Source organism: Cladophialophora immunda (assembly GCF_000835495.1).
Source record: "Cladophialophora immunda strain CBS 83496 unplaced genomic scaffold supercont1.1, whole genome shotgun sequence".
Lineage (NCBI taxonomy): Eukaryota > Fungi > Ascomycota > Eurotiomycetes > Chaetothyriales > Herpotrichiellaceae > Cladophialophora > Cladophialophora immunda.
The window spans coordinates 6058823-6086432 of NW_015622541.1; the positions used below are offsets into that span (position 1 = coordinate 6058823).

Genomic DNA, 27610 nt, shown 5'->3' on the forward strand with positions numbered 1-27610 from the left:
CAACTGGAATTACCGTCGATGTACTCCGTACGGGTGGATGGTTGTGAATGGAGAGGCTGAGGAGAAAGAATCCAGGCGCACCCGCGCACGGCACCCATCTTGGCTTAGTTCACGAGCATACGGTAAGCGTGGCTCACAAACAAAGCGAGAAAAGAGAGAACAATTTGAGGCTCGGGCGAAAACATCCGCAAAAAGTCCGGGGTTCAGGGTTCAATTGATGCAGGGACTGCAGAAGAAATCACATCCGTGATATTAGTAGTCAGCACTTCTGGTCCGAGCAAGAACAGGGATAATTTCCAACGGCGGCGTAATTTTCGGGAGCACCGCAAGCCTCGCGTACTCAGCCATGTCATATTCTTGCGCACTGACCTTGAGATTGGTTTCGGGGTAATTAATGTTTGCAGCGAAGTTGTCTTTACTAGCTTAACAGTCGAAAGATGAGATGATTGCCATCCCCAGCATGATTCTTTATATTTGGTGGGTATTCCACCGATGTTCTAAACGCAGCCAGAGTAACTCAAGTTGGTTACATGTCTCTGTCATTTCATTGTTTATCTTTCGGTTCTAGCGGTGTGGGTCGGGGTCAAGTGGGACGTTGTTCAAGGGTGGCGTTTCTCCCGCCCGAAATCGAACAGCACTCTGGTCGGGCAATGCTGAGGCCATCAGAACATCTGCCTAGGCCTCAGGATACGAGATGCATGTGGCCACGACTCTTGTGGCCACGTCGCCATTGGGTTTCTACTACCTAATGTACGTTAGCCTGGTATAGCTGTCCAATTTGCGAGCTTACTCGGGCTCTGATCTCGGCCTGGTTGTCCAATGCGAAGTGAAGATGGCTTGCAGGTGATCATAGTTGGCGTACGGGGTTTTTGAAGCACAATCCAAGTTTTACCCTCACTGTTAACAATCGTCACAGGAAGTGATGCGACTTTTGGGTCACTAATCACCCGAACGGCGAGCTGATTGATTGTCATTTGATACTGAAGACCGCTGACGAATACCCTTCTTTCCGGAGGATTTGGCAGTCACACAGCTCATTGCCGCATTCGCCATGTAGAGTTCATTTTTGCATCCGATTGTGTGTTCTACTTCCAAAGTCCACACAGCCCACTCTCAGACGGTCCTAGAACGGGATCGTTCTCCGGCTTCGGAACACTCCATACCTTCTCAAACTCCCCACTGTGATCGCCGCCTACGGCGAAATCCCAGACCCCGTGTTGCGGATAAGCACCCATCATGGTGAAGCCTGATATCTCGATGTCTTTTAGTGCTTGGTTGACGTCCTCGGCATCGATTCGGTGACCATCCCCAGGCGTGAGCAGTTTCAACTCAGCGGAAGGGACAGTATCGAAGGTCTTATGGGCCATACCAGCTGGTATGATGAAGACGTCGCCTGCTTCTGCGTGCAATTCAACACCACCGTCTTCTTTGGCGGAGCCATGGGTACTGGCATCGAGATCAGAGCTTGTATCCGCTACACCGAAGCGAATGGTTGCTGAGCCCGAGAGCACAGCCATGCATTCATGGGTTTTGGAGTGATAGTGAGACGTTTGAGTAGGACCGTAGCGCCAAATCCACTGGATTTGCCATCCATTTCCTGAGAAAAGGTCTTGAATTTTGGCTGCATCACATTCCGCTTTGTCTGCGAGGAGGCGAGGGTAGTGCAACAATGGATAAGGTGAATTGGGCATGAGCGAGGTAGGTGAGAGGTAGTACTTCTTAACCTCGACCATTTTTCAATTGCTGTTTGCTGGAATCTCTGCCCCCCGGCCGCTGAAAATTGGCAGTTAGTGGTAGATAAAGGGAGACAGTTGAGACGTGTAAGTTCAGCCGTTGATTGTTCGTACGGAAGCGTAATGAACCTTTCCGTTTGCTGAAGCAGCTAGGCTCGCTCCCCTGCTATCTGCCGAGTCTGATGTTCTTCACATTGAGAAGCAGCCGACACGTCAGCAGCAGAAAGAACGGCCGGCTGGAAAGATTTAATCCTGACCGGTGTAGCCTGCAGGCATCGGGGCAAGTTGCGGAGGCAGTGAGGCGTAGCGGGGCAAACCTGGTAAGGAGTGTCTCTTTTATGTCAAGGAGACAGGGATGCAAGGTTGCTAACCCTCACCGGCCACCAATTTCACCCAATGAAATCAATGTTGAGAGCCGCGCCAACAATTGTCAGTATATCGCAACTAGAGCTCTAAGAAGTCCGCTCTAAAGAGGCTGGAGCTATAAAGGAAGCATCTTGGATGAGGAGGTGGTTGGATCTGTCCGCTGCATAGTTGTTTACGCTCGAGCATTTGGAATCCAACCTAAGATATACTCATTCGCAGACGCTGTAATGGACGGAAGCAAACTTCACAAACATCCCGCAGAGGACCTCGAGTCTCTGTTGCCAGCTATCGGAACAGTCATCAATGTTTGTGGTGGGGATGAAGGCATCTCCAAGACCTTCAGAGATATATTGCATCAGAAGCTACTGTGGACAAAAGAAGAATATTGCCCGATCGGCAAGCCACAGCGTCTACTTCCGTCGCCACTGTTCTCGGATACCGAGGGACTTCGCACCATGCGTGTCATCAGCCGATTACCCACGTACTACATGACCGACTGTGAGGTGGAGCTTTTCGAAGCTCGTGGCCACGAGGTTGCCAGTTTCGTGCCTTCAAAGGCGATACTCGTTGACCTTGGATGCGGGTATGCTTACAAGACTTCCGTAACGTGATACAATCATGGTGCTAATTACTTGTAGTGATATTCGAAAGGTCAAGCCTCTCCTGGACTGCCTAGAGCACCGGAAGATGGACGTGTGGTATTTCGCTCTCGATCTTTCCAGAGAGGAGCTTGAGCGCGGCATGCATTTGCTGACACCACATTACCAGCATGTAAAATGCTACGGCCTTTGGGGGACATTTGATGACGGCTTAGCCTGGCTGAACTCTCAACCTCTTGATAACCCCAGGTTCTTCATGTCACTTGGCGCAATATTCGGTAACGACCATTTCAACGAGGCCGTCGCACGTCTGTCAACATGGAAGAATCATGCACTCCGGGGCAAAACAGATGTCATGTTGCTGACGATGGACGCAACCACCGACACAGAAGCTATATGGCAATGCTATCACGATCCTGATGGCTTGTTCGAGCAGTTCATTCGCAATGGGTACAGACATTCCAATCGAATCTTGAACCATGATTGGTATCGCGACGAAGACTGGGAGTTTTTGGGCGTCATGCAGGAGGAGCCACTGATGCACCGATTTGTCATCCGAGCAATCAGGGATGTCGCATGCCCTCCATTGAATTTGGAGCTGCCTGCCGGCACAGAAATCGATTGCTATGAGGGTTTCAAATATTCTCCTGACTTTATGAGAAGACAGTTTGCAGAATCCGGTTTCCACGAGGTAGCATGCTGGAAAGCTCCTCGAGCACAGATTTGTGAGCCAACAGATCATATGCGCATTGAGTTTCGAACTAATGTCCGCGGCTTCGGCCGTTCACCTAGATCAATATCTTCTTGTCCCCAGTGACGCGCAGAAGGCCCTGCCCGTTGCGGATTCACGTTTCGGCTGGCAAGGCTGACTAAGGTCAGGTGATTATCAGATGAGGGAACATGGGATGCATGGAGCAGCATTGCATGAGAGTAGCAAGGCATGGAGCAGAATTGCATGAGAGCTGCAATGCACTGGCGCAGCATTGCAACCACTATCACTGCTTTGAAAAGAGAGGTTGAGGCATATAGCAGTGCCTGGGGCGCCCATCTTCCATCAATCTTCGCAGTCGACTTCATGGTCATACTGATCCCTGCCTTTCAGATACCCTGATGCAAGTTCCTACCCTCTCTACTAACCCCAGCATTGTGCAACTTTTTGTCCAAGTTATCACTAAATCTGGTAAGACCCGAGCTCACCCGAGCTCAGGTTCTTTGACACCACACTGATGGTCTTCGGCAGCCCTTTGAGGTCTTATCCCAGCCCCTGTTGTTGGCTTGCGGCAGTCAGATTCGGTCAACACCACGACCTCGCTGTCGCCACCTATGCAAAACCTCAGCCTTGTGGAGCCTTGTGTTGGTCCTATCCACTCCTTTGCCAAAGAATAAATGCGCATTTGCTGGCTTGCAGGTACCGATTTTGCTGGAACTAACTACCGTCTTACACGACATGCCTTGGTAAGCAGCGGGTGAAGCGTTGCCCAGTCCGTTCTCTCAGTAAACTCTCAGATCTTGTCCATCTATGAGTCTCCTGAATTCCTTGAAAGCTTGCACGGTAAGGTGGATCTTTCCCCAGTCCGTCCTCTTTGGCTGCGAGCTTGTCTTCGCCATCACAACGTCATTCTTACAATCAACCAGTAGAAGCTGCCCATTTGTCCCGGAGGCCATCAAGACTTGACTGCTTCGGCCCACAATCCAATACGAACGGACCGAATCAGGAACTCAGCATCTCCTGTGAGCCGGACTGGAGATGGTGGTGAAAGGAGCGGTACTTCGGCTGAACAAATCTCGCTCTTGATAACTGGCACGAACCAAGAAATTGTAATAATCCCGCATCGACTCTGCTCAGCGCAGCACACAGGAGAGGAGGTGACCACTGTCTCAATCTGGAAATGAACTGTGGACCAATCAAAACCGTCGACGTCATTTGGTTGGTCAGCTTTCTGGCAGGCTTCGATAATGGAGCATCCAAAGAGTGGAAGGACAATGACATCTCTTCAAAAGCTTCCACTCTGGGATGTACTGACTGCCATTCTCATGCCAGGAACCTCGAATTCATCGCTGTTAAGCTCCCGTTATGTCATCACTCCTGCAGCAGCACCACGGTAACAGGACACCAAGCTCTGAATTGGGAAACCGTGTGCCCTTGTGGAATATACGCGCCCGCTGAGATAATGTGGAAAGCGAAGGAACTGCTCTGTCAAACACGAAGTCAAACAGATACCTAAGGTCCAAGTCGTGTAAGTATATAATAGAGCCATTCTCGTGCATCAAGAACTGTTTGTCCATCATCGCAAGCGAAAGCCAGCAAGATACCAAAGCAATTCCCCCAGCACAGTTGTTGTTCTCATCCTCAATCAAGCCAACACCGCATTCACAAAGCCATCATGTCCTTCGCCAATACCGTTCTGGTGACTGGAAGCAAATCTGGCATAGGCCGAGGGTTGCTTTCCACATACGCCGCCCGGCCCAACACACTAGCCATTGCCGCCATCCGAGATGGGCCTGATTCGGGGACTGCCAAAGCCCTGACCTCCTTACCTGTTGGTCCTGGCAGTAAGATTGTGGTCGCCAAATACGACGCCTCATCAACGACAGCGGCGGTTGACCTTGTCAAGTACCTCGAGTCAGCTCACAACGTCAATGCCCTCGATGTCGTGGTGGCCAACGCTGGCATATTGAAACACTTCGGTCCTGCTAAAGAAGCTGCTGCGGAGACCATCATGGAGCACTTGCAGGTCAACACTTTGGCGCCAATATTGCTCTACCAGGCCACCCAAGAATTGTTGAATGCCTCGAAGCAGTCGCCAAAGTTCTTTATCATCTCCTCCAGTATCGGCAGTAACGGTCTTCAAGACAACTATCCCTTGCCAATGATCGCGTATGGCATGTCAAAGGCCGCTGTGAACTGGGCAGTCAGCCGCATTCACCGTGAGGAGGATCGGATTGCTGTTGTCGCCATGCAGCCCGGTTGGGTTCAGACAGGTACGTGTGTTGTACAACCCTTTCCTTCCCCCCCACAACAACCATGCTGACCATGGATTGAAATAGCCATGGGTAATACCGCCGCCGGCTTCGCAGGTATGAAGGCAGAAGAGGTTCCAGTCAAGTTGGAGGATTCTGTCAATGGTTTAATATCAGTATTCGACAAAGCCGATAAGGCCGCATACAGCGGAAAGTTCTGGGATTACACTGGAGTTCAGCTGCCTTGGTGACCTCGGACTGTCAAATAAACAAGATAGAAGCCTGCGATAACAAGATAAATTGATTTCCTTAAGCTCGCACACTCATTGTTGTTTCCGGAACCATAGTACTTGTAGTTGCTTCGATCAATCGCGGAGGGTGAGCGATCCAATACCAGCTCATGGAAGGGAGCAGATACCCGTTCGTCAAGGAGCTGATACTTCTCTTATTTCTCTCCCGCGAGCGGGAAGTTACATGGCTTGAGAGCAGGAGAAGGCCACCTGAAGAGCCGGTGGCTAATGCTCAAACGCGTATTCGCGTAAGGAGACGGGTTGAGGGGTACGAGAATACGGGCGTATAGGGACATTTTATTCTCCTATCTGGTGCCATCTTGCAACCCCCTCTAACCGAATGTTTGTCGTCATTCTTGCCCCCCAGCCACAATTAACGCGCACCAAGCCTGCCTCTAGACGCGGGGCTTCAGCTCCGTACACCAAACCGCTTTGATCATTAGAAAGCCCATAGCCGAGCTCCCCTATTCATCAATCAGAAGGGGTGTGGAGTTTGGAGGCAACACAGCCACCATTGTCATGTCGGAGCAAAGAAACCTTCTCGGTGCCGCTCGGAGCAAGACTGGTAATTGCAGCCAATTGAGGTACCCAAAGCCGACAGCAATTTGCTCTCTCATCTCTTGTTTCAGCATAAAATGCTATGCTGCCTAGATGGCCGTGGGCAGCCTTAATGTCGGATTCCAGGCCTCAGGCGTGGTTTATGTAAACGCCCCATCCCAACGAGTGATGAGAAAAAACAAAAAGCTCTTCTAAATCATACCACCATCTGTGCGCGTCATTACCGACAAATCTAGCGAAAGGAACAAGATGGTTTATAAAGGGCCCAGCAAAGGATGTCACTCGTGTCGGAAACGACGTGTCAAGGTACATCTGAGATTCGTCGGGCGCTTGCTCAACACCATACTGATTGATCTAGTGCGATGAGAAACGGCCTCACTGCGGCAATTGCGTCAAGAGAAAACAGCAATGCCCGGGTTATCGGGACTTCTTCGACGCTGTCCATAAAGACGAGACTTTCCTCACCTCCCATAAAAGCGCCCCGAAACGACAGAAGAAGGTACACAGTCCCGCCAGCGATTCTTCGGACAGCTCTCTCAGTCTCCTCAGCGCACCATCGCCGAATTATGTCGACCGTGCCCTTGACATTGCGCTCTTCACCACACCGTCTCGGAATATCGAGATGGAATCATTGGGTTACTTCTTTACCAACTATGTCAACATCCCCCGGGATCCGAGTACCAACATCTTCATCGAACACATCCTTCCCATCTACCTCAACACAGCGCCCAACTCCGCGTTGGCTGAAGCTATCAATGCCGTCGCCATCAACATCACGTCAATGTGGATGTCCCGATATGTGGACTCTTATCGTGCCCGGGAAGCATACGCAAAGGCCGTGACTATCCTCAAGTCCTTGCTGCAAGATCCCGTCGAATCCAAAACGGATGAGACCCTCGCTACTGTGTTCATGCTGGACTTTTATGACTCCCTCAATCGACGCTTCGTACACTTCGTCGACACCGGTACCCATCAGCAAGGTGCGGTGGCCTTGCTCAAGCACAGGGGGAGAGATGGCTTCAAGACTCCGCTGTCTCAACGGCTCTTCAATGCTATGAGAAGCCGTCACATCAATTATTCATTGCAGTTCGGGAAAAGGGTGGCGCTGGATCCAGAACTCCTAACGTGCGATACTGCAGTTCTCCCTTCTGCAAAGCTGGACCTTTTGAACGTGGAGCTCGCAGATTTGCTTGTGTTGGCTCGAGACGGTCCCGAACTCGCCGGCCTCAGCTTAGCCGACTTCTACCGGGTCATTTTGGACAGGGCGCTTGCCCTCGAGAAGAGACTGCAAGCTTGGATGGATGCCCTTCCCAAATCATGGCGACCGGTATCGATCCCAGCGTCCGAACTCCATCCCTCCATACGTGACGCTGGGGTTTACGAAGGCATGTGCGACGTATATTCCTCGCTCGCAGTCTCTCATGTCAATAATGCTGCTCGGAGCTCGCAGATTGGAACAATCCGTCTGATAACAGTCTGCGCGAATGGCCTGAAGGACCTCGGTCTTGCCGTTGACCCCGAGGTCGAGCCATATATTGACCGGCAGATTCAAGAGCTTGTCGACCGGTTCTGCGCCTCGGTGCCGTTCCATCTAGGCAACAGAACAAGGCCCGCATTCCCCGATGAGCACAGAGAATACCCTCAGATTCCCGCGGAGCTTCGGCGGCTGGCGAATTACGTTGACCCGTTCGGAAACGAGGTCGAGATGACTATGGAAGACCATGTGCGCGCCGCCGCGGCTATAGGTGGCTGGTTCATCATGGTGCCTCTCGCAGGGTTTCTCAGGGCTCGAGCCATGGGAATATCGAAGACACCGCCGGGGCCACTGGTGGGAAAACTCAGAAAGGGTCAGGCTGCCTGGGTCCGTGGCCAAATGGAACGGATCCAGAAGATCTATTTGTTTCCGACCAACGGGAGCCCGACTGAGCATGACTGGAAGTGTATCCTCAAGCAGTTCTGCGATGCTCATGGTACTGGCCATAATTTGTTTCAACCGTTGTCTTTCAATCAGAGAATGTGGACGACTTGAGGGGCACGGCATAAATTTTCACGCTTTGGGGCTCTCGAACGGCGGGAAAGACGGAGGTTTGCCATGTGAACTCTCTGGGTTCGGAAGGCATGGCATTATTAAATTCTCACCACGTTAATGCGAGATGAAGCACGACATGTTTTTCGTACTGTAGGGCTACAACATTCATGGATGAATGCCTACGGCTGGCGCTAATGGCAGCGAGCACGAGGATAGACCGTAAGTGTACAGTGTCTTCTTCGTATTCCTGAGCTGAAGCGCACTTCGGACGGCTTGATCATTGCCTTATTCTCGTATGCGTAGTTTGGCTCGTTGTCTGACACCGATTTAACGCCTCCCTTGCCCTCTTCTCACATCTTATTGGCGTGCTGCATCCCCTCTTTACACCCATTCCTCCCGTAAGGTTATGGGACCCGGAGCCGAAGGAAGAATAAGCCTGGAAATAAAAGTGCTGACATACATTTGCTGGGAAATGGAGGTAGGGGCCTGTTTTCTGCTTTCGGGCCTCCTGTCTCCCGTTTTGGGAAGACCATTCGAGCCATGTGGGTTGGTCCTGGAGCGAAGGCGGGCTAAGCGAGGCTCCGGCGGTGCGGGTATGCATGCGAGGTTGCATAAGTGAGGCCTTGGTTCCCTCCTTTTCAACCCGAAGGCTTTTCTTGAATGACAGAATAATATCATTGCGCGGGCTTCTTAGGTGGTGGTGGTTGCGTGGATGGATGGTGCTTTTCCATCCATGGCTGCTTTGACCGTGGTAGGCGATGATAATGTACTCGTACTCGATACCAAGAACCAACAAGCGATAGAGCGTCTGATTGATAACCACTAAGCAAGCGTCCTGTGAGTAGAATTTCTCTGCAGCCGAGGAAGACGTGCCAGTCTCGGGGTCTTGGCAGTGTCGCCCATCAACACCTGAAAGCCTCGGATCGCATCTCTTCCTGACTTTTCGTCCTTCTTCACCACTACCCACACATCTCAGTCCAAACTTCTCCTTCATCTATCCATTGGATCATCGGAGGGCCCGGTCTTTTACTATCACTAGACTGGCGTACATGACAACGAGATGTTCGTGCTCTGTGGTGCTTCATTCCAGCATCTGACGATCCCTAAGCCGATGTACTGTTCTTTACATCGTCTAGACTTTCCATCAGTGGTTCTTCTGGATATTACCATCATTCATCTCAATAGCACTGAATTCTGAATCTCCTCAGTCACCATCACGCCCAGCGACCTGAATTAATCAAATGAAATGTGCTAGCAGGCAATGTAGAGCTTGGTTATCTTGAACACCAATTACTCAGACATTTATCTCGATACTCTGCTCTCGCTAATCCAATCGTAACAGACAAATATTTGGCGGCATGCGAGAACCAGCCATTTGACGACCACTTACTGGCCCAGATACGCATTGACTATGCGCAGAAAAATAAAACAGAGCCTCCCAGAGTCTTTCCTGTAACTGTTTCCTTTCCACAGGCCTCTCCGTATACCGTCGAAGAAGACCGAGAGGGGACACACAAAAGCATCTGAGCCGTGCTAATACAAGCTGACGGTCTTCATGAAACATTGCGCTGAAGAGGCTGGATTGCCGTTCTAGCTTCTTTGGTACATCCAAGAAGACCAAGAAGCGCCTGAAAACCGGCCCAAAAGCATAATACACGCTGAAGACAGTCTACCTAATCCGTCATAGGGAAGAATACTGGAACCAAGCACGAATCGCCGAGAGTGGCACGAGCTGCTCCCCTCTCATCCACAAATCAGACCCACTACAAGATATTCCTCTTTGCTCGACGCGAATTGAGACTCGAGGCATACAACAGTTTATCCCACCCAATTATCACCGTTAGATGGACGTCCCTGGATCGAGATACGCGAGCTTATAACCGGATATCAGCAGGAAACATTTCCCGGTCTCGTGGCACATCAGGCTTGAGTGTTGACTCAAAATCTCCATCCCAATACGGTCAGACTTCTTCAGCCGCCACGAAGAAGAGAAGAGACAATCTGCGTCTGTTTCGCCCTGGATACGAGGCGGAAACTTGCGCCTGCCTTTCAAAGATGATGGCTCTAACAGTGTCATGGTTCACTGACTCGCTGAACTTTATTCAACAGGTTGGACCTCACACCCTCGTTCCAGACCCTGCTCTACACAGCCTATTGCTAGTCTCGCTCATGTGGCGGGTCTCGTCTGACGATCAGACGATGTGTGTACCTGAGAGTTGGTCTGGATTTCCGAGAAACTTTCGAGTCCCCAATCAAATCTCGAAACATCCCTTTATTGACTCGGAGTCCGCGCAGAGTGACCGCTGCCTCGACCTTTGGGAAGTCCACTTTCGTGACTGGTCCAGGACCGGCGTCTCCCCCACAAACTCAAAGGCTTCCCCATGATCTCTCCACGTTTTCTGAACCCGCCGTTAAGAGGATGGCTCTGTTATCCAGCTCTGACTCTCGAACATCTCTGTGCAATCTCAGCGTGCGGCGGAGAAAATCGCAGGGGCATCCCAGGTTGAGACGTGCCCAAGAAACTGTCAAAAATTTCATCCTTCTCCATTGATTTCGGCGTTCGCAGAAGCAGCGGCTGGCCTGTGTGCAATTACAACCAGCATAAGCACTCTGTGGCCGTCGACTCAGCGAACTCGACCCGTGAACTCGACCCAGCTCGTATTCAGGGGTGGATCTCATTCCCCAAGCTGCGGAGAAACTTTACTCAACTGTGGGAAAATTCCTATCAGACAACCAAATACAAGGAACCTCGCTACGCTAGTATCCTGCTTAAGATCTGGGCAATCTGGGCAAGGGGAAAGCCAACTGCAAGAGGATAACCGCGGTGCTCGCTTCGGTTGGGAACAGGTGGCGATCGGCATATTGAACAAAATACATTCGAATGGACTGATGGTTGTTCAGAGGTACTAAAGGTCAGGGTGGTTCCTGGCTGCTCTTGTTTGGTTCTCTCCCAGACAGTTGTCTTTGTCCTGACAAGCCTCCCTCCTTGCTTGGATTCTTTCTTCGTGCAAGACCACATTGCCCACCATGGCTTTTGGCACCGAACGTCACTGGAGCGCATGGAATTTCTTCATCTGCTTCATGGTCTCCCTGGGCCAGATCGCTTTTGGATACCCTGCTTCCATCATCGGTGTTACACTTGCCCAACCATCTTTTCTGGTTTACATGGGCCTGCTTGATGTCACACAGGACCCCCCAGTCATGACTCCAGGTAAGGCGACCATGCTTGCAGAGCCTCACCCGGCCGAACTGACGAACAAACAGGGGCGGATCAGAAGATTGGTGCAATGTCAGGGGTAGGTTGACCCTTCGTGAACACAAATATGTGTCAATTTTGTGAGAAGCATCGAGTCACCTGCGTAGACAGCACCCAGCCATAAAAGGCTATATAAAGCTATGGCCGTTTGGCAGTCTACCTGGTAAACCAGAGGCAGTCTGATATCAACAAAACTTGCCCGACTCCGCCTAGCTGTCACAACTTCCATTAATCACCACGATGAACCTTCCCTTTGCACGATCTGGCTGACAACTTTCTAGGTATTCCAAGCTGGCGCCGCCATTAATGTTTTCATCGCCGGTTATGTATCAGACAAGTACGTTTCGGCCCTTTCTAATTTCCTAATTCGGTACCTGGGTTGCTGACGACCGTCGCAGATGGGGACGTAAGGCAGGATTCCACTGGTGTGGCTTTTTGTCCCTGCTCGGCGGTGCACTGCTTTGCGGTAGCAGAAATGCCACCATGTTTATTGTCGCCCGCCTCTTTGCGGGGGCTGGGAGCTGGGGTTACCTAGCAGTCAGTAAGTGTTCGCCCCTGTTCCGTCCTCGTGTTTCCTGCTGATCAGACCAAGCGCCATATTACTCTGCAGAGTTGGCACCGCCGGGCCTGCGTGGCCTGATGGTGGGCATGAACGGTGTCAACATCGCATTGGGCTATGCTCTTGCCAGCTATATGGGTCTCGCCTTTTATTATGTGGATGATCCACAAACGCAATGGCGAGCACCATTGGGAATTGCACTGATTTGGCCAGTGATGATGGTCCTCGTCTGCCTCGTCATCCCAGAATCCCCACGTTATCTCCTCATGAAGGGGAAGATTGATGAGGCAAGAGACGTTGTGTTCAAGCTGCATGCATCGAAGAATGACCCTGATCAAGAATTTGCTCGCGGGGAATTCTACCAGATGTCAAAGCAAGCCGAGTTGGATCGGACTATGGAACCGGGCTGGGTCAGTAACAAATTGCTTTCCTTCGGTAGAAAGGCACTGACAATGACAGCTTGAAATGATTCGTCGACCCAGCTACCGCAAGCGCACGATTATGGCCATGGGATTCGCATTCATTGGACAGTCGACAGGCGTCTTGGTTTTGAACAACTACGGTATGCTCGTGTTTGAGACCTGCCGGATAGCAAATGCTGATAAGTGCAGGTCCAACCATCTACGCCGCCCTAGGCTACGATACCCTGTATCAATTGATCTTCCAGTGTGGCTGGATTACTGTCGGAATTGTTGGCAACTTGGTGGGAGCTCTCATCATGGACTGGACAGGTCGCAAGCCTCTGCTTGTTATGGGTGTCGCTGGCTGCTGCGTGTCCCTCATTCTCGAGGCTGCAATGGTTAGCTCGTTCGCCGAAGAAGCGACCAACAAGGCCGGGCTTCGAATGGGCGTTGCGGCTGCGTACCTGTTCTTGGCCGTATACAGCATCGGCATCGACGTGGCTGGCGTCGTCTTCTATTCGGAACTCTTCCCCAACCATCTGAGAGCGAAGGGCTTGTCTCTGAGTATTTGCGTCATTGCACTGACCGACTTGGTCTATCTACAAGTTGCAGCTACGGTAAGTGCTTTCCCCCGTATCTTTAAATCAGTGACTGACTTGAGCTTTGTAGGCTTTTAACAATATCGGCTGGAAGTTCTATCTGGTCTTCATCATCATTTCCGGCCTGGGCGCGTTCTTTGCCTACTTCTATCTCCCTGAAACGAAGAACATCCCGCTCGAAGAGATGGCGAAACTGTTCGGAGATGAAGTCGCCGTCTACGCCGAAGACCTCCACGTCGATCATCGCACGCACGAGCTCATCGTTGATGAACACGGTAATCACGGTCTGCACAAAATTGCCACTGAAGCGGGTGTCCCACGACCATCCACAGGTGGAGACGTGGAAAAGCACGGAGCCGTCCACAGGGATACCGTTGAGCACGTTGACTCTGAGCAGAGTGAAAAGGAATAGGTACAGTGGCTGAAGGGTTCGTGGACTTTGGAGAGCAGCCGGTCTTGCCAGATAGTTGGCTGTCCATAGTCGGGACGTGGTACGAAGGACAATGATAGTGCCGCGCAGGGTGGTCTGTAATGTACGTGTTACGCTGGCCTCGTTGGAGACATTATCTGTAGAGCCAATTCTCTTAGGCACTTTACCCTCCGTAACTCGGTGCTCAATATTTGGGGCCCGAAGTTCGTCACGTGCTGCTCCTCTCACGCTGCGGGCATGTGCACTGATCTTCCGCTCCCAACTTTTTTTTGCTTGCCGGTAAGGTCCAAGACGACTTTTCACCCGAACATCCAGCAGCACTTCGATCATAATGTCGTGGTTCACGTCATGGTTCACGTCGCCAAAGACCTCAGTGCCTCCTGCAGCCAGTCAGCCTCCAGCCACCGAGAAACGCGTCCTCGAGGAGCCCGTGAAACCGGTCGAGCCCACCATTGAAGCAGTCAAACCCGCTGCACCGCCCCAGCCCGCGCAGGCCGAGCGCTTGAACAGAAACAAACTCATTTTCGGAGCTGGCGCCGCATTCTTCGCCTTCTCCCTCCTCGTCACCCGCAGAAGCCTTGCGCGGAAACGACTGGCCTCCAACCCAGCCTTCTACGCCAATGCGCCGGGACACCAGGCAGAGCAGGCGAAAAAAGTGAATGGTACCATGGAGGCTGTCGAAGCATTGAACATTGCGACGATCAATGTGCTGTCTCTGTCGATGATGGTCACGGGTGGAGCGCTATGGTACCTCGATATCAACAGTTTGGCAGAGGCGCGGCGGAAATTAAGAGGTGGGCTGGGCGTTGACGGGACGGGCAAGTCGGAGAAGGAAGCAGAGGAGGAGTTTGAGGAGTGGATGGCGACAGTGTTGGCACGGAAGGAAGCGAAAGGACCGCGACCTTCGCAGGCGAATGAACGGGGTCAAGAGAGGTGATTAGCACCCTAAGAAGGAGGCATACCGATGTATCTCGACGACAGAGGAGCCTGTGAGGGTTGAAACAAACCTGCGGATAACGAGGGAAAGGATGTTGAGTCGCCCCTGACATCTTCGCCGGCACCACCTCGACACACCTATCGCTGGCGCCAGGAGACAGGAAAGGCAGAGACCGAACCAAGACCTTTCCCAAGACCCATTCAGAGCACAATTGCTCTGCTCAAAAGGGTACCCGAGCAGAAATACCCATGTCACAATGTGCGATCAACAACTACCCCTTCGCGGCGGTCACATTCCCCAGCAAGCGAAATGGCGACCTCGACAACTGTACAATCATCCACCTTTGATTCGACGCATGTCTTTGCAGATCCCCAAAAGTATTCAACAATATTCCTTAAATTACATTATCTTTGTCTCCTAAGTCGAGGCAAAGTGGGCTGTATATAGACCTGATCTGCCGGTCGGGAAATAAATGAATCCACGTCAACTCCAACGCAAGCTCTAGGGCCATCAAGACCACTAGCTAGGTAATGAGGTGCATCGGCCAAGTTATCGGAAGAGGCCCCCCTTCCCCATATTTGATGGGTTGGGGTGTAAATATGGCTATTGTAGCTGGGGTAGTTGTTGATCACGAAGCAACGCCTCTGGAAGAATGACGGCGAGAACTCAATGTCCCAATCTTCGGCACGCTCCCTCGTGGTGGGGATTTTGCGGGGGAAATGCAACTGCTTCGGTAATCGAAAAGACACCGACAGACTGGCGAGCGGGATCGAGGCCCGTTTGGATGGACCAAAGGGCCCCCGAGCCTGAATTCCCTCGTCGGCGTCATCGATGCAGGTGACAGATCTCGCGGTCCAAAGTCTATTTCTCTCACTTCATGAACCCATGCACTCCCCCTCCGCTTTCATGTCCTGCTATTTCACTCAGCCGAGTCGTCCTAGACACAGGAACAGATGCCTCCCCCTCGCGGAGACGATGAGGAACGGCCTCTCCTTCGTCCCGACGGGAACGTCGACAGCGCCAGCAGCCAACACAGCCACGAGACGCAACAGATCCAGTTCGGCCCGGACGACGAAGAGAACCCCAAGGCCTGGGATGGCCGCAAGAAGATCCTCAACGTGGGCATCATCGCGCTGATGGCCATCCTGAGCCCCCTGGCCTCGTCCATGTTCACGCCCGGCATCGCCCAGATCGCCGAGGATCTGGGCACGAACGAGCAGAGCGTCATCGCCACGACAACCGGGTTCGTTATCACCCTCGGGCTGGGCCCCTTGGTCTGGGCGCCCCTGTCCGAGGACTTTGGGCGCAGGGCGCTATACATCTGCTGCTTTGCCGTGTTCACAGTCCTCCAGGCTGCGTCGGCGTTGAGCCCCAACATCCAGACGCTCATCGCGATGAGGACGGTTTCCGGCTTCTTCGGCAGTGAGTCAGCACAAGTCACACGGGGGAGAGCGTTTTTCTGGAAAAAGCAAGGGAAAAGGACTGATGATGGCGTGTTTTGCTGCAGGTGTCGGGATAGCCAACGGAGGCGGCACCATCTCGGACATGTACGATCCCTCTGAACGGGCAGGCATCTTTGGATGGTACCTTCTCGGGCCCCTTCTAGGTGAGAGTTGTCCACAAGAAATCGCGTATGAAGCCAGCGAGATCGCCTGACAGCACGCCAGGACCGACACTTGGGCCTCTGTTTGGAGGTGTCATCGTCAGTCGCTTGGGATGGAGATGGATATACTGGGTGAGTTTTTGGAAAGATGGACAACCAACACGCTGAACGGAGGCTAATGCTTTGGTGTCATGATAGTTCCTCACCATCGTCTGTGCCATTAACACGGCAATCGGTTACTTCTTCCTCAAAGAGACCTATGCACCGGTCCTTCTAGGCCGGCGCAAAGCCGAGCTTGCCCACCCGGACTCCCAAGGACTGGGAAAGAGGACGAGGTACTACTTCGATGGCGAAGACGAGAGACCGCTCTCCAAGAAGCTCCTGGCTAGCATGAAAAGGCCGTTCGTGATTTTCGTCCAGCCAATCGTGCTGACCATGAGCATGTATCAAGCCCTGATCTTTGGCACCACGTACAGCATCTACACCAACATGCAGAGCATTTACTCTGAACCGCCCTACAATTTCAGCTCGGAGCAGATTGGCCTCTTATATCTAGGACCCGGACTAGGGTTTTTGACCTCAGTCCGCTTCCTCGTCCCCCGTATCGATACAGTCTTCAACCGGCTGACGGAGAAGCATGATGGAAAGGCACTCCCTGAGTACCGCCTGCCACTCGCCAACGTCGGCAGCATCCTGATCCCGGCGAGTCTCTTCTGGTTCGCGTGGACCGTCCAATTCCGCGTCCATTGGCTTGCGAGCATTGCGGCCACATATTTCTATGGGGTGGGTCAAGTGGTGGTCTTCAATGCCGTCCAGAACTACTATATCGATTCGTTCTCGACGTACGCCGCCTCGGCCATTGCAGGAGGGTCTGTATTTCGGAGTCTGGTGGGCGGTGTCGTGCCCCTTTTCGCGCCGCTCTTGTTTGAGAAGTTGGGCTACGGCTGGGGAATCAGCTGCTTCGGGTTTCTTGCGGTCTTGATAGCGCCGAGTCCGCTATTGTTCTATTATTTCGGCGGGCGGGTAAGGGAAAAGTTTCAGATCACATTTTGAAGAGAGCCTGGGGCCCAGCGATCTTGGTTCGAGGGCGAAATGAAGTCATCATGCAGGATGCATGGAGAACATCGACCACGAGGAACGGCTCGGAGGATTTAGGCGACGAGTGGTTGGACGAGGCCAGGCGGGAGGGGCCCAAACTTCCCGCTGGAGGGCTTCTAGGGGCCTGCTTAGGGTGTGACTAGGGTGTGCCTAGGAGGTGACTAGCCTGCTGCAACAGCCGTTGACCCCCGGCACTGGTTCGTGTTAGCGATCGGTTAGCTGGTCGCCCGCACTGTTGTTCCCCAGTCAACCCTCCAACGGGCCGCATTGTTTATCACCAGCGCCAGAGCCTTGCAACCGCGCATCACATCTTCGCGCAGCCAGTCGTTCTCGTCACCCGGGTAGTCTCCAGCAGACGAACTCACCGCCTGATCCAACGTACAACGTGGTCTGCTCTCATGCGTCCACAACCGACACCGGCGCCCTCTGCTGATGCTGGCTAAGCGAAGGATGCGGTCTTGGTTGCCTGCTGAAAGGGGCCCGGATGTGGTAGAGGCGCGTTGATTTCTGCAGGAAAATCTGCCTATCAGCGCCTTGAGCACTCGAGCTGCAACCGTGATTTGCCCAGCTAGCAAAATGCGAGTGCATGCCCCGGCATCATCCTGCTGCTGACCCTCTGTTCCATTGGATATCGGTCGACGTTGTTGTTTTGCAAATCCCCTCCTGGGCTTCGGCAGTGCGTGCGTCGAACATCCATAGAAATCCATATTTATATCGTCCTCGTGCTCGTAGTGTGCAGCAGGCGCGTCTTTTTGATGGGGAATTGAAAAAGGGCGGGCAGCCAGGTTGCATGGTCCCAGAGTGATTAAAAGGCCAACGCGGTGTCTCTGGGATTCGTTCCTGCGCCCTGCCTCACCACCTCTCTGGGAGTTCGTCCTGTGCAGTCTCACCAATCTCACTCACCCCCAGTGGGAAAAAAGGAGCAGGCACACAAAGACAGGGAAAAGAAGAATTCCCCGATTGATTGCCACCTCAATCTCTCTTCTCCCACTCCCACCCACCGCAGATAATTGGCACAGTCTCCTGTTTGGGCCATACTCCAGGATCCTGGGTGCCCGCCGGAGAGTTGACCCCGACGCCCTCGAGGGCCTTCCCTCCCGCCTTAGCGCCATCACACTTCCCACGAGTCCACCTTGTTCCTTGCCCTTGTGCCTGTCGAGTCTCGAGGGCCCAAAGTCAAATCACATCCAGAGTCAGGACCAGTCGCGGCGTTGTTTCTGCGCTTCATCTCCTGCCTGTCCTACTTTTCTTCCAGACTCTTCCTCACACCTTACCCCCATTCTCAGACACGCCAAAACTCGACCACTTCTCGAACTGTCACTCTCCTTTGATCTTGACAGCGACAATAGGGTCATCAACGATCCTGTTTCTTCACGCATCGGCGCCTCCCCGGTCTCGCCCAATCCTCGGACCCCATTCCTTGTCACTCGAACTGCCCTCTGCGCAGTCCGGCTGTTAATATGAAAAAGAAGGCCTTAGCACAGTTACGACGGACGACACAACTGTACTTGGAAAGGTAGACAAGGATTTCAGTCACCAGAGGGCTCTGCTCCCATGGAGCCGCCTCCTCCTCCGCCACCGCCGCATGGCTCAAATCCTCAAGGCGGTGGCAGGTCTGGAGGTCTCCCTAACGGCAAATACGACATTTTTGTCATCCCTCCGCATTCCTCGGGCTCGGGCTTCCTCTACCTCCCTTCGCTCCAGACACACCGCAACTCCTTCCTGGCCGGAGTCTTCTGCACAGCAGCCTCCTTCTTCATCTACTACACCGCCGTGCCCGTTGTCAAGGAATGGCTATTGAGTACCATCAATAGCGGCGGCACAGGCGTCTTCACGCTCATCTGCGGTGTTGCAGTTGTGGCTTGGGCATTTGGCAAGACCCAAAGTGAATGGCAAAGCTACCCCGGATTTAATCGCGGAGGGTCTAATGCGAGTTCAGGTGGTCCAGGCCATAGTAGCTATGGCAACACTGGATCTTATACACAATCAGGGCCTCAACCGAGCGCTCAATCCCCTCCACCCCATCCTCCAAATTCGGGAGCCAACGGTGCTCCTCCGCCTCCGCCAAATCACGGAACGAGCAGCCCTCCCCCACAGTCATCGTGGCAGAGGCCGCCACCCCAGGCCAACACCAAAGCCAACACAACTGGTGCCAAGTCGAGCTGGGAGAAGGCGCGAGAAGAGACGAGGAAAAGAGAGGAAGAACGCAAACGTGCCGAAGAGCTGAAAAAACGGAGGGAGGAATTGGAGAAGGAAAGGCAGAAACAGAAAGACGAGCTGGAGAAGGAACGGCAGAAACAGGAACAACTAGAAAAGGAGCGGCAGAAGCAGAAAGAAGATCTAGAGAAGGAGCTCCAGAAGCAGAAGGAAGAACTAGAGAGGGAGCGTCAGAGGCAGAAAGATCAACTGGAAAGGGAACGTTTGAAGCTGAGAGAAAAAGAGTTGCTGGAAAGACTTGAGCGTGAGCGCAAGGAGAAGAAAGAGCGTGAAGAAAAGGAGGCTGCTGCAAAGGCTGCCGCCGCCGCCGCCGAACAAGCGAGACAGGAGCAGGCTGGTCGAAGCCCTCCTAAACGCCCACCGATGCCGACTGCGACCACGGAACGAGACGACGACGCATACTCCTTTAGACCTTATGACCGACCCAAACGAACACACAAAGCCAATTCTGCGGCTTCGATGTACTCGGAGTCATCGTACGCCCCGTCAGAGAGCACCGCCAAAACCACACCACCTCCTTCGATGCGCGGACCGTACTCGACCAAGGACCCTGACAAGATTATCATCAAGGGCGTCTTTTCCTTCAACAATGCATTTATGCGAACCCCAATTTCCCAGTTGGTATCTGGACAAGGTAATGTCACCGACGGATTGATCTTGCGCATCACCACCGAGGGTCTATTCATCGACGACGACGTACGAGGAGTGCCGCAGCGCGAGTGGGATGTTAAGGCCTGGACGATGAAGCTGGCAGAGGTATGGTGTCCCAATTTTCTTTCCCCCAAAAACATGGATGCGTGTCCCCCTAAACGGAAGTTCTCTCTTGGTTTTGGATTGAGTGCCGACTCGAGGCGGGAATCCCCTTCCCCTTCGCAGAATGAATCGACGGATTTTGTCAGCAAGCTATTGGATACCTGCGGAGGAGCGTGCAGGAAAAGATCTCCGTCTCGATCTCAGGGCCGCCTTTCACGTTGTTCTTCATCACCCCATGCTACCGCGACCACAAGGTCAACCACTTCAACCGATACTGATTCTACAATCACACAGAGCTGCGAACTGTCCGGTCTCCACGTTCTCCGCGCGAGCATACGCGACCAAGAAGGCAAGAAGTACGTCTTTATTCTGTCTCAATCCGAAGGCTGGAAAGTTGCGGTTGGTCTTCAACGACTAAGAAGAGGTACGCAAGTCCGTGCGCTCGGCGTTGCCGGGTTGCCGATGAACGAGGCGAAGGCAATTCTGGAGAATCTGGGATTTGTCTAGAGTCTGGACGATTGATAAACCGAAGTCGGCGGGTTGCCAGTCTCCTCTTACTGGCGGACTAAGAAGATAATGGTGCTGTGAAAGGGAACCCCATTGATTTGATGAGCGTGCATGTTGTGATTTCGTCCAAAAGCTCTCTGCACAGTGTTGGATATGCTTCGGTCAATGAAGCTTCAGAGTTTTCAGCAAAGATCGATTGAGCGAGATTAGCGAGTCGAGTTCCAAATGCATCAGCGAGGGAGTTTCACACTGGGTACTGGACTGTACATTCATTCACATGCAGATATCCCCCACAAGTATCGTCGTTGGACAATGAAAGCTTTGAGACCCTGAGGATTGGTTCGGAAATCATTGGTATGAACACCCGATCTTTGATCTTTCTCGCAATGATCAAATCATCTCCCATTGTCGCCTTCTACAGACACAGACAGACCTTGTCCTGACCTCAAAGGTTGGATCTGGCCACTTTGGCCTTTCTCATGTAGGCGTTCACCGTATCCCTTGTGCTCCCCCATCGTGCTTGGACTTCAGCTTCCCCTCAGGCTCAGCTATTATATCGCTCCATCACAGACCAGCGAGCTAGCGAAATTGCTGGTTGGTACGAATACGACGGCTGCGGCTTATGACGTTGGTGGAAGCTCCAGACGGAGACAGGTTAGGGGGGAGGCCTTAAGTTGCCCTATGGAAGAGAGAGCCACCCAAGGAGCACCAAGAGCAGCACGAGCTCGGGCATTGAGAGCCTATCAATGCCCATCTCTACCCCCATGGGCCTGGGACGTGCATGAAGTTGGTAACCTCTTTGGGGAGCGGGCGGTACCTAGTAGAATGGAGGGGCGGAGGCGCAGCCGGGACGTTTCCAGGGTTCTTTTGGTGTCTGCCTGCGGCAAACAACAGCCACGCACCTCGCCATCACCCCCATGGCAAGTCCCTGGAGATATGGATGATGATGCAAGGTAATTCTGATATCAAGGCAATGGCTTTCTGACCGTTCTTTTTGTTTCTTCTTCACGATCAGAACATCCTCCCCTCAAAGCCCCATTTCCAACCTCAATGCGCTGAGTCGAAACCCCGCCTCTCCCATCAATAACGGACACACCGGATTCTCGACCATGACTATCCGCAAACAGTACCCCTCTCGCAACTACGAGACATTCCACGACGACGCCGACGACAGCATCACGCAGTCTCCCACCTCCTACCAGCGAGGAGGGGACGCAGACAAGTCCCGATCCGCTGCGGCGGAGGCTCAACGACTTGGGTCTCAAGGCTCATGGGCCGACAACTTCGCAGGCGGGACGCCCGCCACTAACCAAACCCCAGCAGCTTCAACCGTCGACGGCGACGAAGTGAGGGATATCAGATATCCGCACCTTTCATCGGACGGGGATCCTTCCGATCCACCTCCAGTCTACACTCCCTCCGCCAGCACTCAAGTTGGATCTCAATCGCCTGCAGCGCCAGCCTCTCCTGTGGCTGCAAGATCGAATCTCTCCTCAATACCAGAGCCAGTAAGCGCTCCTGCCGCAACATCCTCTTCTTCCATCCCGCAATCATCCCCATGTACATCTCGAGACAATGATGAAGAGGAGGGTTCGTCGTCCTCGTCCGGGTCTGTCCAGCATAACCACCACTCTCAACACCACCACCATGATCATCACCAGCACGAAGAAGATGCAGACTCGGATGGCCTCCCTGTTTTCCTACAGCAGCACCCACGCCGGAACCGGTTGTGGTTTCGGGCCGCTGTTAGAGGGCGAGGCTGCCGCGGGGGGCGTCGGCAGGCAATACGACAATGCGATCGTCACAAGCATCGAGCCCGCCGATTCAAGCGGATATGCTTTGTCGTCCTGGCGCTTGTTGCCTGCCTATGGCTACTGATTCCAGGCCTATGCCGGTCGCTCAAGAATGTACACGGACCTTTTTCCTTCTAGCTATTTCCCTTGGGATCCCTCTGTCTGAATTCTCCTTCAGTTGCTAATGCCTTTGTACAGGACGGACGGTACCAGCTCCCGAACTTTGGGCCACGCCCCTCGCAAGCACCCTGGCCGCCGCCAAAACGGGAACATCGTGAGCACGAGACCTTCCACTCTATCACCGGTACCTACCAGCTCTATGATCTGCTCGATCTTTCGACCACAGCAGGCAGCATCACAATCACTGTCGATGTGCAGCCTGGAGACAAACCAGCAGTCCTTCGTCTTTCCTCGTCGGCGGGCAGCGTAAACGTCAAAATGACTTCTGGGGGTGGGTTTTTCACGAAACCCACCATCCCGGACACCGCAAAAACGAGGACACTGGTCACGGAGATCTCTACGAATGCTGGCAGCGTCTCTGGCAACCTGGTGCACGGCAACGGCGGGTCTACCACCATCTCCACAAATGCCGGTTCCATCTCGGTCACTATATTTGCGGTTGGCGTCTCCGAGATGGATCCACAATCGAATATCTCGACTACCTCCAACTCAGGCAGCCAACACATCAAGGTTGTGCCGACCCTGGACTCGACCGAGGCGATCCGTGCCATCGAAGCCGTCCACACTGTACGTGGTAGTGGAAGTATGAACGTCGCGTACCCGCCTCAGTGGGAGGGTATGGTGCATCTTTCCAGCCGCGGACATGGGAGTATTGGCGCCAGCGGAACCGGACTGGTCGTCCGAAAAGAGAGTAGTCGTGAGTTGTATGGATATCGAGGTGCGACGCAGGGGAGGACAGTCGAAATTTCAGAAATGGGCCATGGGAGTGTGAGGTTTTCGTGCTGAACTGGCGAGGCATGAAATACCGAAGTTCCTCTCAGTCTTTGATGCTGAATTGTCGCGTGCTTGTTGACTGAAAAGGAGAAACACTGAAAGATGGATGTTATCTCTTCGGGATCCATGCTGTTGCTTGGGAGGAAGTGCGTGTGGGTGGTAATGTATCCCGCAACTCAAGATTGCGGTGGGATACTCCCGTTCTTGGTTTATTCGTATGGGATGTGAAAGGAAACAACGGGAAACCTTTGGGGTCGGGCAGGCTTCTAGACCCGAAAACGAACAGCTCTTATGGCGTTTGCGTATTGTATACCTACCAATGATCTCAAACGATATTTAGAAATTGAAAAAAATTGGGGAAACAAAACATTCTTGAGAGATCACAGCCACTCCTCGATGTTTTCCCTTTTAAAGATTGCATCCATCACCCCAATATCCAGAGTCGAACCGTCCCTCGATCCTTTCATTCTTCCAGCCCTTGCCGTCGTCCCCTCACACCCCATCCAAGAACCCCTTCGCCCTCATCTCCCTCTCAGTCCAGTCCCACAGCCGCCGCGCCAGCTCTCCGTCCGGGCGGTCCTGCGCCAACTTGCTGGGCGCCTTGCGCTCGCCGACGGGCACGAAGTAGCCGCCCGACATGGCGCGCGTGACCTCGGCGCCCGCGACCGCCCACAGCGAGTTGTAGCTGCCTTGCTCCGGCGTGAGGTAGACGCCCATGCAGCGCAGGAGGGGCGCCAGCGTGGAGCCGCCCCACGCCCGCGCGTTCAGCTGCGTGTCGATGTTGCCTGGGTGCAGCGAGATGGCCCAGATGTGCGGCGCCGGCGCCGTGGCGTCGGCGTCTGCGTTGGTTGGTTCGGTAGTTGTAGAATCGGACTCGGGAGTGTGACGAGGAGCAGGAGCGGAGGAGGGTGGGAGAGAAGATGAGGCCTTGGTGTTGTACCGCGCGTGCAGGGCGTTGGCGTGCAGGATGTTGGCGAGCTTGCTCTGGGCGTAGCGCCGGAAGGTGAAGGCGCCCTGGAGCCCCGTGTCGTCGAAGCGGATCCCGTCCTTGAAAGTCGCGGCGTGGCCCATCGAGCTCACGTTGACCACGCGCACGCAGCCCTCGGGCGCCGTCCGCGCCGTCGCCTCCAGCAGCGGCGCCAGGTGCTGCGTCAGCACCCAGTGCGCCAGGTAGTTGGTCTGCCACTGCGCCTCGTAGCCGTCCTCGCTGCGCAGGTACGGCGTCGCCATGATGCCCGCCGAGTTGACCAGCCCGTGCAGTTGCGCGCACTCGGCCCGGATGCGTCGCGCCCCAGCCACCACCGACCGCAGCGACATCAGGTCCATCACCACTAGGTGGATCCGGGCCGCGACGCCGTCCGCCGTCTCCGCTGGGTGTGTCGTCTGGATCGCCGCCGTGATCGCCGAGATCGCCGCCGCCCCCTTCTCCGCCGACCGCGACGTCATGTACACCGTCGCCCCGTGCAGCGCGAGGTGGTGCACCGTCCAGCGCCCGATCCCCGCGTTGCCGCCTGTCACCACATAGGTGCGCCCTTCCAGCGACGGCAGAGAGTCGGGCGTCCAGGTGAGACGGGGGGCCATGTCCTTTTTTTTTTGAGAGTCTTCAGGTTTTGATTATACGCGGAGAAGTGTGATCAGGGAGATTTTGTCAGTCTGGTCCTTGTAAATGGCCGATTGTGTTGCTTGTTGGTTGTGCCCCGCTGGTGCTGATGGCAATGATGGTCCATTCCTCCTGAGCGCGCCGGTGCCCCTCGAATTTATATGTCGTTCCATTCTGCGTGAAACCTCACTCCGCCCAGAGCGGATTGTGCCCCTGGACCCGAGATTCTTCGCAAAGCCGCCGTTCTTGGTGACGTATGTGGATAAAGTTGGATGGAAGAGAGGTCCCTCGTACAGCCTCGCATGTCGATATCGCTCAAGTTGTCTGCACGATCTGTATTTGTAGAAAAGCGGGAGACGTGGGGAGAAGTTGATCCGGTCCGTCTGTCGATGCGATTGGGCTTTAGGAAAATCCGAAGACCCACTTGTCAGCAGCCTGCATGAGGTGGGTCTGAACAGCCAATCAGATACCGCGGTCGCTGTCCGAGTGCTGACATAATGCACCTGTCACCCCATGTGCCCCCCGGTGGCCCTGAGCTACAGCCACCATCGCTTGTTCCTTGCAGCCTGGGGCTTTTGTCTCCATGTCAGCAAGATGCAGTTAAAACAGAGGGTCCTTCCGCCGTCCAACCCATCAGCATCGTCTTCCCACCCCTTCCAACGAGTGCCAGCGTAATTACCACAAGATAGCAGGGAGCGAAGAATAGGGACGATGCCGCTTGCGCCAGGTCTCCGTGCCGAGTTGAAATTGCACCCGGACGTGCAGTCATTGGACGAGGAATGGTCTGGGGTCACCGACCCTGTCACTCGTCGGAAACTCCAGAATCGACTGAACCAACGAGCTGCAAGTAGGTTTTTTTGGAGACCCAATTTTTCCAAGATCGATCGCGTGGCATTTTCCCCCATCGCCATGCAGACGGCTGACCGGTCGAATAGGACGGCGCAAGGCTGCGCAGAAGACGGGTGCGGAGGACGCCTCGTCAAGTGCTAGCTCCTCGCGAGCTGCAGCAGGGCTCAAAGATGTGCCCCTAGTCCAGCGGGCCGATCTCAACGACCTGATAGCGCTGAGGAGCAAGAGGATCAGCAGCACCGAATGGCACACGGCCCTTGCGTCATTCGACCCCGCGGGCCAGTCGCCCTTCAAGTCCATACGGAGCAAGAATTCCTGCCAGCGGTGGTACGAGGTGCTGCTGGAAAACCGGCTGGTGTCCATCAAGGACCTGGCCGAGAAGCTGGTGACGGACCGCGACAATGCCTGGATGTATCCGCTGCCGTCCGATCACCTGATCTCCCTGATCTACTACAACGTGTACCGGGCGCTCATCTCGAACTGCCACATGCTGGGCCTGGACCTGAACCTGATGTACACCGACGACTATCCCTCCCCGTTCCTCCCTCTGTCCCAGAGCGCCACCTCGAACATCCGCCACCTGCCGCCGTCGCTGCAGCCGACCGAGCTGCAGAAGACCATGGCGCACCACCCGATGTGGGACATCTTTCCTGACCCCGACATCCGAGACAACATCCTCCGGTACGGCGAAGAAAACATTGATGATCTGCAGCTGTGCCTCGACATGGTCGGGGATGGCAACTACACGGGCCTGGAGAATCTCGACACGCAGCAGACGAACGGATTGATTGTGTGGTCGGAGCCGTGGGACTCGACGGGGTGGGAAGTGACGGAGTGCTTTGCGCGCAAGTGGCCCTGGCTGTTGAAGGGCGCACTCAACGCCCAGAAGTCCACGAACAAATGGAGGACGAGCCGTGGGGAGGACCCCCTGGATTTTGACAGGATTCTGGAGATTGAGTGAAGGTCTATACAATGCTCGCGAGGGAGGGCGATTGTCACTGCAGGACACCGGAAAGCTATCTCGACGCTTCGACAAGGCCCCCCCAAACCGGTCGTCAAGATGAGGTGGTCGGTCAAAAGTGCTCTATCAGCAATCTATGGCAAACCACCTTTGGACGGCGAAAGTTTGTCCATGACCTACCTCCTGCCGTCCCTGCAGTCGTCGCACAGCACGCAGAGAGCGCCACACAATCCTCGTTGCACCAGCCATGCCGACGAGACGCCAACGACGAATTTTGGAAACACTATTCCTGTCGTCGAAAAGGCGATACTTGATGCTGATTTTAGAATGTTCCCACCCGAGGAACCGGACACGGTCCCTTCGATGAAACGACGGGTGTCTGATGTTCCTCATGGAAAGTAGAGATCCAATGGTCGGGGATATCTTAGAAGGATGGCCCGTAGGCTGATGATTAGTTGCCTCATGTTTTGTCACGGGATAGATGACATTAGACCGAAAACGTGACTTGCTCGTTTCTGCCGGCAGCAAAGACGCTAGGATGCATGCTCCCAGCTCTC

General features: G+C 53.9%; 9 protein-coding genes across 12 annotated transcripts; 8 read left to right on the plus strand and 1 right to left on the minus strand.

Annotated features, from left to right (window-relative positions):
- Nucleotides 1–6538: 6538 nt before the first annotated feature.
- Nucleotides 6539–8845, plus strand: PV07_01775 (uncharacterized protein). Its single transcript, XM_016388337.1, has 2 exons — nucleotides 6539–6813; nucleotides 6866–8845. Exons 1-2 carry the CDS (start codon nucleotides 6757–6759, stop codon nucleotides 8534–8536), a joined length of 1728 nt encoding a protein of 575 aa, XP_016255265.1. The 5' UTR covers nucleotides 6539–6756; the 3' UTR covers nucleotides 8537–8845.
- Nucleotides 8846–11563: 2718 nt separating this feature from the next.
- On the plus strand, nucleotides 11564–11836 carry PV07_01776 (uncharacterized protein; the record flags this gene model as incomplete). The annotated part of the gene is made up of 1 exon (XM_016388338.1): nucleotides 11564–11836. The coding sequence occupies one exon, from the start codon at nucleotides 11564–11566 to the stop codon at nucleotides 11834–11836; it is 273 nt and encodes a 90-aa protein (XP_016255266.1).
- A 439-nt stretch (nucleotides 11837–12275) lies between these two features.
- On the plus strand, nucleotides 12276–13763 carry PV07_01777 (uncharacterized protein; the record flags this gene model as incomplete). Its single annotated transcript, XM_016388339.1, has 5 exons — nucleotides 12276–12333; nucleotides 12385–12761; nucleotides 12811–12913; nucleotides 12963–13369; nucleotides 13422–13763. 5 exons carry the CDS (start codon nucleotides 12276–12278, stop codon nucleotides 13761–13763), a joined length of 1287 nt encoding a protein of 428 aa, XP_016255267.1.
- Nucleotides 13764–14065: 302 nt separating this feature from the next.
- Nucleotides 14066–15201, plus strand: PV07_01778 (uncharacterized protein). Its single transcript, XM_016388340.1, has one exon. The coding sequence runs from the start codon at nucleotides 14113–14115 to the stop codon at nucleotides 14716–14718; it is 606 nt and encodes a 201-aa protein (XP_016255268.1). The 5' UTR covers nucleotides 14066–14112; the 3' UTR covers nucleotides 14719–15201.
- A 772-nt stretch (nucleotides 15202–15973) lies between these two features.
- On the plus strand, nucleotides 15974–17489 carry PV07_01779 (the record flags this gene model as incomplete). Of its 2 annotated transcripts, XM_016388341.1 has the most annotated exons (4): nucleotides 15974–16140; nucleotides 16226–16324; nucleotides 16386–16453; nucleotides 16520–17374. In XM_016388341.1, exons 1-4 carry the CDS (start codon nucleotides 16113–16115, stop codon nucleotides 17372–17374), a joined length of 1050 nt encoding a protein of 349 aa, XP_016255269.1. In that variant the 5' UTR covers nucleotides 15974–16112. The 2 variants fall into 2 exon arrangements, with proteins under 2 accessions (XP_016255269.1, XP_016255270.1); XM_016388342.1 differs by having other exon boundaries at nucleotides 15974–16324; nucleotides 16520–17489.
- A 695-nt stretch (nucleotides 17490–18184) lies between these two features.
- Nucleotides 18185–21299, plus strand: PV07_01780. Of its 2 annotated transcripts, XM_016388344.1 has the most exons (3): nucleotides 18185–19304; nucleotides 19359–20392; nucleotides 20684–21299. In XM_016388344.1, exons 1-3 carry the CDS (start codon nucleotides 18974–18976, stop codon nucleotides 20894–20896), a joined length of 1578 nt encoding a protein of 525 aa, XP_016255272.1. In that variant the 5' UTR covers nucleotides 18185–18973; the 3' UTR covers nucleotides 20897–21299. The 2 variants fall into 2 exon arrangements, with proteins under 2 accessions (XP_016255272.1, XP_016255271.1); XM_016388343.1 differs by having other exon boundaries at nucleotides 18185–20392.
- A 485-nt stretch (nucleotides 21300–21784) lies between these two features.
- Nucleotides 21785–24070, plus strand: PV07_01781. Of its 2 annotated transcripts, none has more exons than XM_016388345.1 (2): nucleotides 21785–22803; nucleotides 22888–24070. In XM_016388345.1, exons 1-2 carry the CDS (start codon nucleotides 22006–22008, stop codon nucleotides 23653–23655), a joined length of 1566 nt encoding a protein of 521 aa, XP_016255273.1. In that variant the 5' UTR covers nucleotides 21785–22005; the 3' UTR covers nucleotides 23656–24070. The 2 variants fall into 2 exon arrangements, with proteins under 2 accessions (XP_016255273.1, XP_016255274.1); XM_016388346.1 differs by having other exon boundaries at nucleotides 21785–22404.
- A 65-nt stretch (nucleotides 24071–24135) lies between these two features.
- PV07_01782 (uncharacterized protein) lies at nucleotides 24136–25534 on the minus strand (the record flags this gene model as incomplete). The annotated part of the gene is made up of 1 exon (XM_016388347.1): nucleotides 24136–25534. The coding sequence occupies exon 1, from the start codon at nucleotides 25222–25224 to the stop codon at nucleotides 24136–24138; it is 1089 nt and encodes a 362-aa protein (XP_016255275.1). The 5' UTR covers nucleotides 25225–25534.
- Nucleotides 25535–25824: 290 nt separating this feature from the next.
- PV07_01783 (uncharacterized protein) lies at nucleotides 25825–27606 on the plus strand. The gene is made up of 2 exons (XM_016388348.1): nucleotides 25825–26090; nucleotides 26179–27606. The coding sequence occupies exons 1-2, from the start codon at nucleotides 25955–25957 to the stop codon at nucleotides 27051–27053; spliced, it is 1011 nt and encodes a 336-aa protein (XP_016255276.1). The 5' UTR covers nucleotides 25825–25954; the 3' UTR covers nucleotides 27054–27606.
- The last annotated feature ends 4 nt before the right edge of the window (nucleotides 27607–27610 follow it).

Excerpts from the sequence above, each read along its gene's own strand:
- PV07_01781 (XM_016388345.1), top strand. The coding sequence starts at position 22,006 with ATGACTATCCGCAAACAGTACCCCTCTCGCAACTACGAGACATTCCAC. Across the intron at positions 22,804-22,887 it reads TATGCCGGTCGCTCAAGAAT|GACGGACGGTACCAGCTCCC; the intron begins GTACACGGACCT and ends GCCTTTGTACAG.
- PV07_01775 (XM_016388337.1), top strand. The coding sequence starts at position 6,757 with ATGGTTTATAAAGGGCCCAGCAAAGGATGTCACTCGTGTCGGAAACGA. Across the intron at positions 6,814-6,865 it reads GTCGGAAACGACGTGTCAAG|TGCGATGAGAAACGGCCTCA; the intron begins GTACATCTGAGA and ends TGATTGATCTAG.
- PV07_01780 (XM_016388343.1), top strand. The coding sequence starts at position 18,974 with ATGGAGCCGCCTCCTCCTCCGCCACCGCCGCATGGCTCAAATCCTCAA. Across the intron at positions 20,393-20,683 it reads GGACGATGAAGCTGGCAGAG|AGCTGCGAACTGTCCGGTCT; the intron begins GTATGGTGTCCC and ends ACAATCACACAG.
- PV07_01778 (XM_016388340.1), top strand. The coding sequence starts at position 14,113 with ATGTCGTGGTTCACGTCATGGTTCACGTCGCCAAAGACCTCAGTGCCT.
- PV07_01783 (XM_016388348.1), top strand. The coding sequence starts at position 25,955 with ATGCCGCTTGCGCCAGGTCTCCGTGCCGAGTTGAAATTGCACCCGGAC. Across the intron at positions 26,091-26,178 it reads ACTGAACCAACGAGCTGCAA|GACGGCGCAAGGCTGCGCAG; the intron begins GTAGGTTTTTTT and ends CCGGTCGAATAG.